This window comes from Rutidosis leptorrhynchoides, chromosome 2, assembly GCF_046630445.1.
Source record: "Rutidosis leptorrhynchoides isolate AG116_Rl617_1_P2 chromosome 2, CSIRO_AGI_Rlap_v1, whole genome shotgun sequence".
Lineage (NCBI taxonomy): Eukaryota > Viridiplantae > Streptophyta > Magnoliopsida > Asterales > Asteraceae > Rutidosis > Rutidosis leptorrhynchoides.
Window position 1 is genome coordinate 653,587,934 of NC_092334.1, and position 13,270 is coordinate 653,601,203.

At 35.7% G+C, this 13,270-nt stretch overlaps 1 protein-coding gene across 1 annotated transcript in view; it reads left to right on the plus strand.

Annotated features, from left to right (window-relative positions):
• LOC139893797 (U11/U12 small nuclear ribonucleoprotein 25 kDa protein-like) overlaps positions 1-12,913 on the plus strand; it is a 31,199-nt gene extending 18,286 nt beyond the window's left edge. Inside the window, exons 3-4 of the mRNA XM_071876986.1 lie at positions 12,467-12,566; positions 12,726-12,913. Of these exons, the coding sequence (XP_071733087.1) occupies positions 12,467-12,566; positions 12,726-12,821 (196 nt within the window). The 3' untranslated portion in view covers positions 12,822-12,913. The remainder of the gene's footprint in view (positions 1-12,466; positions 12,567-12,725) is intronic.
• Positions 12,914-13,270: the final 357 nt, after the last annotated feature.

Here is a 13,270-nt window from a genome sequence, read left to right on the forward strand (position 1 = left end):
ACAAAGTATTAAAACCTTGTTACAATTCGAATCCCCAATTAGTTGGAATATTTATCTTCGGGTATAATAATAATTTGACAAGGACACTTGCAATTTATATTTATGACTGATGGACTGTTATGGACAAAAACCAGACGGACATATTGAATAATCCAGGACAAAGGACAATTAACCCATGGGCATAAAACTAAAACCAACACGTCAAACATCATGATTACGGAAGTTTAAATAAGCATAATTCTTTTATTTCATATTTAATTTCCTTTATTTTATATTTAATTGCACTTCTAATTATCGCACTTTTATTTATTGTTATTTCATTTTATCGCACTTTTAATTATCGTACTTTTTAATTATCGCAATTTAATTTTTATCGCATTTTTATTATTCGCAATTTCATTATCGTTATTTACTTTACGCTTTAATTTAAAGTCTTGTATTTATTTTATATTTTACATTAGGTTTTAACTGCGACTAAAGTTTTAAAATCGACAAACCGGTCATTAAACGGTAAAAACCCCTCTTTATAATAATAATATTACTTATATATATATTTGTATTTTTATAAAAGTAAACTAATATAGCGTTGAGCTTTGCTTAAAGATCTCCCTGTGGAACGAACCGGACTTACTAAAAACTACACTACTGTACGATTAGGTACACTGCCTATAAGTGTTGTAGCAAGGTTTAAGTATATCCATTCTATAAATAAATAAATATCTTGTGTAAAATTGTATCGTATTTAATAGTATTTTCTAGTAAAATATAAGCTATTTTATATACACCTCGTTCGACATCACCTACATACATAAACGTGCATACATACATCACACACACATCCATACCTACATCCCACATACCTGCATACCATCTTAGCATACCTACATACATAATCAAACTTACATACATAAACATAAGCACATACATTACAAAACCTACATACATACATACATACATCCATAAACAAACATACATACATACCACCAAACAAACATGCAAGCATACGAACCCCAACATACAAAAAACCTACTCGATAAATATTAGTAAAAATAGTACATAGAAATAATAAAAGTGATAGTAGTAGTAATACCGCTAACAACTATTTGCCTAAAAAAGCAAGTAAAGGGGTTGTTTATGCTTCTGATTCGTCCAATTGCTGCTGGAATTCCATCGGCAACTGGAAAGCTTCATCGAAAATTTTACATGCGAAAAAATCGACTAGGAAAGGGAAAGGCGTTGAGGATCCAAGTGGGATTAATTGTGTGACATGTGGTAGTAGAAGATCGAAACTGAGTAAGAAGCCATCGTCGTCTAGGAATAGCAAGAAGAAGGAGGTGAGCCAATTGATATCGGAAAACAGTATTGGAGTTGAGGAATTCGGCACCAATCTTGGTCTAAAATGGACCAAGAAAGATATGTAAGTGTCTTCTTTCTCTGTTCGTATCTTCTTTTTATTTATGAAGATTATTTCCTTAAACATTCGTGGGTTCGGGTCCGGGAAAGAAAGTAAGTTTGGTGATGTTAAAAGCTTATGTTTGGTCGAAAGGCCCTCTATTCTAGCATTTCAAGAAACTAAATGTCATAACCTTGTCGACAATTGGATATTCGGGCTTTGGGGTTCTAATGATTGTGGGTATGTTCAAAAAGAAATGATTGGTAAGTCGGGGGGACAATTAATAATTTGGGATAAAAACATCTTCGAGGTTTATAGTGAGCTAATTGGTGACTTTTTTATTGCTATACGGGGGAAATGGAAACAGTCGGGAAATGAATCGATTATTGTCATTGTGTACGGTCCGCATGATGACGCCAATAAATGTAAGTTTTGGGATTCGCTTGACAAGATCTTGTGTATTGATGGTGTGTCGTGGGTCATTTGTGGGGACTTTAATGAGGTTAGAGATAAGTCGGAAAGATTGAATTGTGAATTTTTTTATAATCGGGCTAGGAGGTTTAACGAGTTTATTGATAGAAATAGTTTAGTGGACATTCCTTTGGGTGGGAGGAAATTTACTAGGGTTAGTGATGATGGGTTGAAAATGAGAAAACTAGATAGATTCTTGGTTTCGGACGACTTTCTTAGCTTTTAGACCGATCTAAAAGTGGTGGCTTTAGATAGAACTGTATCGGATCATTGTCCTATTATGATGTCGGATGGTGAAGTGGATTTTGGGCCTAAACCGTTTAAAATCTTTGATGATTGGTTCGTGGTTGAGGGTATTGACAAGGTTATTGCCGTTTCTTGGTCTGGTCCAATGGGGGGTAACCGGAAGGATTGCGTTTTTCGTAACAAGTTAAAAAGATTAAAAGGAGACCTTAAAGAATGGAGTAAAGTTCACTTTGGCAAGCTTGATTGTGAGATTGAGTCGGTTAAAAAGGTGGTAACGGATCTTGAAATGAAAGCAGAAGTAGGTAGTTTAAAGGATGAAGAGCGGACTAAATGGCTAAACTCGAGAAAAACATGGATGGAAAAGGAAAAAATAAAGACAGGGATGCTAAAACAGAAAGCTCGTGTTCGTTGGATGATCGATGGAGACGAAAACTCAAAATATTTTCATAATTCCTTAAAGAGGAAATATAATAAAAACAACATCCGGGGGATTAATGTTAATGGGTCTTGGTGTGAAAATCCTAATACAATCAAAGAAGTTGCTTTCAACCATTTTAAGAGCATATTCGAGGTACATAATTCGGATGGACCAAGCCTTGAAGGGCTGTTTTCTGAATTGATTACATCAGCGGACAACGAGCTCTTAGAAGCTCCTTTCACGGAAGGGGAAATTTGGGAATCGGTCAAATGTTGTGGTAGTTCGAAGGCCCCGGGACCGGATGGGTTCAACTTTGGTTTTTTCAAAAAGTTTTGGTCTATAATCAAAGATGATTTGGTAGGTGCTATCAACTGGTTTTGGGTTTTTGGCGAGTTTTCAAAGGGTTGCAATGCCTCTTTTGTTTCCCTTATTCCGAAGAAATCGGACCCGCTGAGTTTTAGTGATTATCGTCCGATTAGTCTTATTTGCAGTTATTATAAAATTATCGCGAAGATGTTGTCTTTGAGAATTTGTAAAGTGGTACCTAGTCTTGTAGGGAAGGAACAGAGTGCGTTTCTTGGGGGTAGATATATTCTAGACGGTGCGTTAGTTGCAAATGAAGTGGTCGAAGATCTTAAACGAAACAAAAAGCACGGCCTAATTTTTAAGGTAGACTTCGAGAAAGCCTTTGATTCGCTTAATTGGGATTATCTTCTTGAAGTGATGAAATGTATGGGGTTCGGTACCAAATGGTGTAAGTGGATTTCCTCGTGTCTTAAATCGGCTACAATCTCCATTCTCATAAACGGGTCTCCGACAAGTGAGTTTAATCTTAAAAGGGGCGTTCGCCAAGGTGATCCCTTATCACCTTTCCTTTTTATTATTGCAGCGGAGGGACTTAATATCCTAACGAAAAAGGCGGTTGAGAGAGGGATGTATAAAGGGGTGGAGGTGGGTAAAGATAAAGTCGTCATTTCTCATTTGCAATATGCGGATAATACGATTTTTTTTGGCGAATGGAGTAGACATAATGCGCGAAATTTAATGTACTTGTTGGAATGTTTTGAACGGGCTTCGGGGTTGAAGGTTAATTATAATAAAAGTCAATTATTTGGGATAGGCATTAGTAATGATAACGTGGAAGCTCTTGCGTCTTGGTGTTCATGTCTTGCAGGTCGGTTGCCTTTCATGTATTTGGGTATTCCCGTGGGTAATAAGATGAAGAAATTGAATGATTGGTCCCCGGTGATCGAGAAATTTAACAAGAGGTTAGCGGACTGGAGAGCAAAAATGATTTCATTCAGTGGACGGTTAACTTTAGTTAAGTCGGTTCTCTCTAGCCTACCTCTCTATTACTTCTCGCTCTTTCGTGCCCCTACTTGTGTGCTAAATTCTCTCGAGAGTGTGAGACGGAATTTTTTTTGGGGCGGGACGGGTTCTAACTCTAAAATGTCATGGGTTAAGTGGGAAAAAATCCTTCTTCCTCACGAAGAAGGAGGTTTAAATATCATGTCCTTAAAAAGTAAAAATTTAGCTCTTCTTTGTAAGTGGTGGTGGAGGTTTAAAACCGAAACTAACACTTTGTGGGTCGCCGTAATTCGTAGCATTTACGGTTCTAATGGAGGTCTTGTGCTTGGAAACGGGCTTGTCCGAAAACCAAACGCTAGCCTTTGGAATTCTATTTGTGTTGCAGGAAATCATGTGGACGGGTTAGGGATTTCTTTCTCTAAGTCTTTCATACGCTTGCTCGGGGACGGGAAAAGCACCTCTTTTTGGAATGACATTTGGGTGGGGAACGCAAGCCTCAAAGACAAATTCAAAAGATTATACAGGCTCGAGATTGACAAAGATATCAACATCAGTAACAAAACCGAAGAATTTAAGGGAGATGGGCTCGGCAATTGGGCCTATCCACCTATGGGACGAACGAATAGTGAACTAACTGAATTGCGAGATACTGTTCGGAACTTGCAGCTGATCGAAGATAAAAAAGACTGTTGGAGCTGGAATGTAACGACCCGGCTTTTTCGACTTGCTTTTGTGCCTTGTGTTTTTGCGAAACTGCGTATTTGTGCGTACTGTGTTACTTTATACTCTGGAAACTTGATTTACGTGGTTTACTTCCATTTATATGTTAAAACGTGCCTTAGAGTACGTAGGATACATAACTTGATCATTGGAAGCCTTTATAACCGTTAGTGTTATTTGACGTTTCGAATAAACCGCGAACTTGCGCGCACGTTTAACTTTTGTCATAATCGGAATATTATGACTGCGAAATATTAATTATTATTTTATAATAATAATTACCTGGTTTTTTGGATGCTTAATTACGCGTAGTAATTTAATTATGCACAATAGTTAGTCTTGTTGGACTTTCTACCTTGTTGGGCTCAAGCACACCCTACTCTAGCTAGTGACCCAATTAATTAGTCCTTGTCCATGTCATCAATCCTTGTCAAATTCCTTGCTTATAAATACTAGCCATTGTCCATGTCATCAATCCTTGTCAAATTCCTTGCTTATAAATACTAGCCCTTGTCCATGTCATCAATCCTTGTCAAATTCCTTGCTTATAAATACTAGCCCTTGTCCATGTCATCAATCCTTGTCAAATTCCTTGCTTATAAATACTAGCCCTTGTCCATGTCATCAATCCTTGTTAAATTCCTTGCTTATAAATACTAGACCTTGCATGTCATCAATCCTTGTCAAATTCCTTGCTTATAAATACTAGCCATTTACCTCTCATTCAAATCACTTGCTCATTTGGTTTTCACACACACTTGTTCTTTCTTTCTTCCCTTTCTAGTATTGCTTGTAAGTCTTCTTTTTCTTTTTCTTTTCCTTTCATTTTCGTGGCCATCATCATCATATTATGGAGATCAAAGTTCCTTTTAGCTTTGATCTTGCTTATATCTTGTTGATTCAAGCATGAATCTTTCAAGAACATGGAAGATTCAAGCTTTCTAGCTTTGAATCTTCACCAACTTTGTAGATTCATCTTTCTTTTACTTTAATCTTGTTATTTTGTTATAAAGATTCAAACTTTTGTTTGTTATCTTCATATATCTTAAAGATCCAAGCTTTATGGTTCAAGATCTTCAAGAACACTAAAGGTTCAAGCTTTCTAGCTTTGTGACCTTATAAATTGTGTGAAAGGGATTCAAGCTCTCTAGCTTAGGGTTCCATCACCTCTTTTGACTTGGATCATGTTCATACTTGTTTGATTGATGTAAAGTTTGTAACTTTGTTTGTAAATAGGACTTGTAATTGTGTTAAGACTAAGGATATGATGTAACATTGGTTCATCATCCATCTAAGACTCTTAAATGAGTTGTGTTACCACTTGGTCTTAACATATTGTGTATTGATGGTAGAATCTTGGTCAAAAGTGATGCTAAACCATCAACGAGTTATACACTTGAAGCTACAAGCATCAAGGATGAGAACCGTGATGAGCATCAAGCACCAAGAACCTCACCGGAGCACTTGTCCACTGATTTTCGTATCTTATCAGACCACCTGGGCTACTGGAAAGTTGATTTTCAGTTATTTCGGTTCGATTAGATGATTTTTCATTTAGGCCTCGTCTTAATCCGAGTTACGGTTTAGGATTTATGGCCCTCCGAGAGTCACTACACCCTATTAACGTTGTGCTGAAATTTCTGACCTACTCGCACTTAAACCGTCTCCACGGTCAAACGAAGACGAGTTAGGTTCTGAAAATTGGTCAGAGATTAGGGGACTCACATACGGAGCCATAGCCACTGACTATGCATCTTTTCGATTTACGTAGAGGTCGCAGCAGCTTACCGAAGTCAGCCTATTGTTTCGATCTCTATTCTTGTCGAACTTACTTAGCTTTTATGATGATGAATGATGATGATGATGACACTTAAACTTATTTTATGCACTATTAGAATTTATAAAAACAACCTACTGACCTAGTAACCCTTGATTTAGGTTGACGACCTTTCGGACCGACTTACTACTTGCGTACTTTCATTACCGACTTTACCGCTTTTATCACTGTGAGTTATAGCATTCCCTTTTTACTTTAACTTATTTTGGGAACTGAGAATACATGCGGATTTTATGTTTTACATACTAGGCACGAGTACTTAAACTTATATATGTGTGGGTTATACAACGGCATAAACATTCCCTTTAGCTCGGTAACGTTTAATCATTGGTTTTTGAACCGTGAACGCGAATCTTAGATATGGATCCATAGGGTTTGACATCCCCACTCGGGCTAGTCGCGCTAGCATTTAAGGAGTGTTTAATACTTCGTAGACATACGCACTTGCCAAGTGTACTTTCAGGGGGTATAAACGTTAAGTTAGTTACCGAGTGCCCACGGTTATACATATACTTTATCATACTGCTTTGAATTACTGATTTGAATCGCTTGTTTGAAGCACTGAAATATCGTGGCCTACATTACATTACTGAATACAAACAAACTATAGCTCACCAACATTCGTGTTGACTTTTTAAGCATGTATTTCTCAGGTGTTTAGACGTTGTTGCTTCTGCTGTTAGCCTTGCTGTTCTAGTCTCGGTGTATAGACTTGCTGTTACAGACTTGCTGTGTTAGACTTCCGCTGCATTACTTAGAGATGTCTCAAGCATGAAACTTTTACTTTGCATTCCTAACTTATGTTATTTTCAAAACAATAGCTTTGTAATGACCTTAGTATCATGTACTCATGTTAATGTTTCCTATTCATCTTTTGTAAAACGTTATCTGTTCATGAATGCAAAACTGGTTTTTAAACAGCATATAGTGTTTGACCTTGTAATGATCCTGTTGTTGATGTACCGTACACGATGATTTTGTACGGGGCGTCACATGGAATCTCAATTCGAAGGGTACATATATGGTCAAGGACTGTTCGGTTCTAGTGGACAAAGTCATCCTACCACGTGCGGTTAATTCAATTGAGTTGTTGCGAAATTGTTTGGTTCCAAAAAAAGTAGAGGTGTTTATTTGGCGGGCGAGATTAGGTCGTATACCGGTAAGGTTCGAGTTAGATAAACGGGGCATCGATTTGAACAGCGTGAGATGTCCGATTTGTGATGGTGACATTGAGACGGTGGAACATATACTTTTTTCTTGTCAAATGGCCAAAGACATATGGGCGAAAGTCCTTAAATGGTGGGGGTATAATTCGGCTTTATTCGGGTATGAGGATATTTTTAATGGTACCTTCGGCTACGTAGCACATGATCACAAAAGGAACCAATGACAAGCGGTTTGTTGGGTGGTTTGTTACATTATATGGAAGAATCGAAATGCAAAGGTGTTCAAGAATAAGCTCGAGACGGTCCCATCTTTATTTAGCGAGGTTCAAGTTCTTTCATACGATTGGATTTCACGACGTTGCAAGGGTCATATTATGGATTGGCTTCAATGGTTCTCACAACCTTAGTTTCTCTCTTTTGTTAGTTGCAATCTTTGCAATTAGCTTAGGGCGGTGTAATTTGTTTTCTTTATTTCTTTCGTGATGTATTGTGTTGTTAAGGTTGCCCAGTCAACCATGTACTATTCGTGATTGTTTAATATAAGTCCTTCTTGCTTTTCAAAAAAAAAAAAAAAGTAGTAATACTAATAAGAGAATTAGTACTAATAGTTGATAAAAATAGTGATAGTATTAATATTGATAAATACTAATACTAATAAATACTAGTAATTAATTATAATAATATTCTAATAATAGTAAATAACTAGTTTTGGGGTCCGCGCTTCGCAGCGGATTTTGTATTAACGATGGGACGAATCATAACGGTCGTATGCGTCGGGCAGACTATTCTGTACATTCAAAATTACCACATGTAAACTAAAGATTGATTCAAATTACCAATAGTTTAGCAAGGCAAAAGGCATTATTTCAAACTTCAAATGGGTTACAGGGACCAACATTAATACAATAAGCATGCCAGAGACATACATCAGTCCATACGCCTGAACAAAAGATAGCGTTGGTGGAAATAAAATTCAACACATCTAAAAAAGACTTAATTGCCTTCAGACATGACAAACTCTGTGTTTCGATTATATATATTATTTTAGTATGATACTTACAAAGTTAATAATATAATATTTATTTACATCGTGAGAAAAAAGTAAAAAAAAAAAATCGATGTGGAAGTTAATTTGGTTTTAACCGAAACCGAACCGAATTCAAATTTGATTTTCGATCTGGTTTTGATTTTGGTTTTGATATTTGAATTTGGTTTTGGTTTGGTCTTTCATTTTAATTTTTAGAATTTTAAAACCGAAAAAACCGAACCGAATAAACCAAAAAACCGAAAACTGAGCCGATAAACACCCCTAGAATGAGGTGAAAAAAGATAAAATGAGGTGAATTGAGATGAGACGACACATTTAGATGAGATGATGAGAAAATGAGATGAGATGAAGACAAAATGGAATGAGGAAAATTCAATCGGATACAATATCACTTTGACGTCCGCAAGAACAACAAATGCCCACACACTCTCTCTCACTTATCGTTTTCTTCTCTTTCTAAACTTCTCCAATTTTCATCTCAAATCTTCTTTGTACAACACACCTGTCTCTCACTCAACATTCTCTTCAATTTATATTTACAAACCATAATCAACAGCAAGTCCACAACAACTTACTTCACCATTCAATTCTTCAAAACTGGTCCGTTTTTTCTTATTTTGTTATCATTATTTTCCATTATTTATGTATTTATTATATTATATTTATTTATATTTATATTTATTTTTATTATTTTACTGAGTAAAAGGTAAGCTGTTTTTTTTTTTGGTACATCGTAACCCTAGCTAAATTACACTCAATTTAGTTATTTATGTTATGTTAATAGGTTCCAAAATGTTAAAATCTTGGTCTTGTTGTAAGCATAAATGGGTTTGGAAGTACTTGTATATTTTTAATTTAAGAAATTCTTGATTATAATTTGTAATTTTTTTTTTTTTTGTCTTTATTATTTGTGCTCACTAATTTCGAAATATGTGTGGCTTTTGTAAATTTTCATGTCATACTTGACGATTTAGTCATTTGATCTTGATTCTAGGTTGTTAGTTGGATCTATCAAGATTTTCCGTTTTGTAGATGCCTCAGGTTGACGGTGGTCGGTGCCGGTGGTTGACGGTGGTCGGTGCCGGTGGTTAACGGTGGTCGGTGATGAAGATTGACTGTGATGGTTGGCAGAGATGGCTGGAAGGAATTGTAGAATAAGATTTGTTTAATTTTTTTTTTTTTTAATTTATGGGGTGTAAAAAGACGAAAATACCCCTGACGGTTACTGTATACTGTAGCAATTTGATGATGTGGCGGGGTGTAATTGGTGGGCATTCTCCATATTTAGTATATAGTATATAGTATATAGTATAAAATAAGGGTACTATAATGGTAGAAGTACAAGAAAAAAAATAAATAATAATAATAATAATAATAATATAATAATAATAATAATAATAATAATACAAGTAATAATAATACTATTACAAATTACAAATAATAATAACCTTCAACGCATTCCTATCAGAAGTCATGTCTTCGGTCAGCAAAAACTCCTTCATGTCGAGCCTTAGTCTATCCACCCACCTACGGGTAGGTCTACCCCTTCTTCTTACGTCGTCGACCGTGAGTGCCCCGACTCTCTTAACCGGGGCAGTTCGTGGTCTCCTCATTACATGCCCAAACCATCGAAGTCGTTCTTCTCTTAGCTTGACGATGATGCTTCCGATTCCAAGGTTTTCCCTAAACACACCATTTGGGATCATATCTAGCATGGTTCTACCACACGTCCACCTAAGCATCCTCATTTCTGCCACCTCCATCCTTCTCTCTTGGGCCTTCGTCATTGGCCAACATTCTAATTCGTACAATATGGCAGGTCTAATTGCCACCTTGAGGAATCTCCCTTTCAATTTGAGCGGTATCTTCTTATCGCACAAGACCCCTTTCGCTGCCCTCCACTTCAACCAACCTATCTTAATACGATGAGTCACGTCCTCGTCTATCCTCCCCGATTTGTGGAGGATCGAGCCTAGATATCTAAACGAATCTTGTGGATGCAAGATTTGGTCCCCAATGCTGACATTCACTCCGGCGTTTTGTTCATTCTCAACCCTGTCGAAGTCACACCTAAGATATTTCGTCTTTTGTCTACTGATTCGTAGACCATTTTGTTCTAAGGCCTCCCTCAATTGTTCTAGTCTTCTATTAAGCTCTTCCTTGGAATCCGCTACAAGCACGATATCATCGGCAAAAATTAGACTCCAAGGGATGCTCTCATGTATTCCTCGAGACAGCTCGTCGAGAATCAAAACGAAAAGGAAAGGGCTAAGGGCAGATCCCTGGTGCAGGCCTACTTCTATCGGGAAATACTCTGTGTTTCCTACAGGCGTCCGAACGCAGGACTTCGCCCCTTCGTACATATCCATAATAGTTCTAATATATCTACTTGGGATACCCCTAACATTAAGGGTCTTCCTAATCAAATTTCTCGGAACACAATCATAGGCCTTTTCTAAGTCTAAGAAGACCATCTCTACTCTTTCCACCACCGAAGCTTTAAAAGTTTCGGCTTTCTCTTCATTCAGATTCTTCTATAGGATCCTAATTAGGTTTTTAAATTCCTAAGTAGGGTTTTTAAATCCCTAATTAGGTTTTAAAATCCCTAATTAGGGATTTGTAGGTCTAAAAATTAAGGCTTTTACATCCCTACAACGCTAAGAATTAAACCTGCAAATCGATGATTTAAACGCTAAGAGCTAAAATGAAACTCTAAATAATTTTCAGAAATTAAAATTATAAAAAAAAAAAAAATCGAGTATGGAGATGGTGGATGATGTTGCTTTCTATTTGTAGATTTAGGGTTATAATATTATTGTTAGAGTTATAATTTTAGGGATGAATATGGAATAGCAGTGAATGTGAAATGGTAAAAAAAGAGTAAGAAAATGGGTTTTAAAAGAGAAAAGAAAAGAAAAATGAAAAGAAAAAATAAATTAAATTATTCAAGGAAAGAAGACAAAATTACGCCGGTCGTCCCTGAACTTTCAAAGAGAGAAAATGACAGAATTGCCCTCACATGTTTGGCACATGCTGAAGGTTAACGGAGGAAAGAGACGGACAGTTAACAAAAGGACGACATAAGTTATAAAATGCAAGTTTAGTGACGACGAACGCAAAAAAAAAAACTTGAGTACGACACGTATGATTTCAGCATAAGTTCAAGGACGACGAGAGTAATTTTGTCTATCATTTATTCATTTCCTTTTTTTGAGTTACAACTTACATTTTGTTTAAGCTACAGACAATAGAGGTAGTAAAATAACTCGGTTAGTTAACTGGTTAAAAACTTAAAATGGGTCAGGTTTTATTTGTAGACCCACCAACATGTCATGGTCTACTTTCTTTGTATTATTGAGTGATTAATGTAATGAAAAGATTTGGAAGCTGACGTATATAATATTAATCAGAATATTATTTGAATGAAACGATTTAGTATGCTGAAACCATTTGAATACATGTTCAGTTACTTGTAACCCTGTTTGTCCTCTTTCATATTTAGGTGATCTTTAAAGTGTAACCTCCTTGAAACATTATCAATCAGATACAATGTCAATTAATGTCTTTTCCATTTAAGTGGGTTGAAATTGCTACCTCTGATGTGCTAATTATGATTTTCCCTTTTTGTTATAACTCAACAAATGCCCTGTCTGCTTGGTATTTTCTCAAGTTTTTTTTTTTTTTTTTTTTTTTTTTTTTTTTTTTTTTTTTTTTCAGAATACCAATTGAACCTGATCTACATTAGTTACTCTATTTGTCATAAAAAAATACATACGCGTATCATTAAAAGGTTTTATGTAAAAATTTTATAGAGAAACTTGAGTGATTTTTGAGCTTATCTTCTTGTTTTTGTTTTCAGGAAGCATGTTTGGCGAAATTTTTGTCTATCGTACCACAACGAGAAGCTTTTAAATGATGATGCAACCCTACAAGATCACGGTGTGCGTAATCACTCTAAGGTACTTTTATTAGCTGTTTCAGCTATCAAAATTCATCATTGATGCAAACTTTTGAACAATAAGTTCAATGAAATTCTAATTCATATTCATATATATATTATAATGTATATTTATATTTAATATTTATATGATCAATAACTGGGATACTTGTTGCAACAGGTGCATTTTATTCCGTATGTGATGTCAAGGGAATCAAAACAGCATTCACGAAGGAGAAAGCATCGGTTTTTTCATGGATTTAACAGACGGGAATGAATTGCTGCTGATCCTAAAGTATTATCAATGTGGATAGAGATATAAACAATTGTTATGTGTTAGTGCCATATATGAAGTATAAACTTTGTAGTTCAGGCATTTGAATTTCTTTATAAAATAGTCAGTGTTACTAAATTTAATTACTGAACGTTGGTAAATGAAAACATATTTGGAATCAGAAAGTGTATCAAAATTACATACCTATAAACGCTTATTTTTATTTTTTTTAATCAAAAGATCAGAATTTTGTAATTTGTTGACTTCACTGGGATAATAAGGAGACCGGTTTTACTTAATCAATTACTTGAAATAAAATCTCACTGTGACATTTTGTCAAACACTTACAGTACATGGTTTCTTAGTACAATAATATCAAAATTAATCCAAAATTTACATTTAGCAACTACAACGATCTGTTTATACGGAGTAATTTTCAGCTGTTAAAAAAA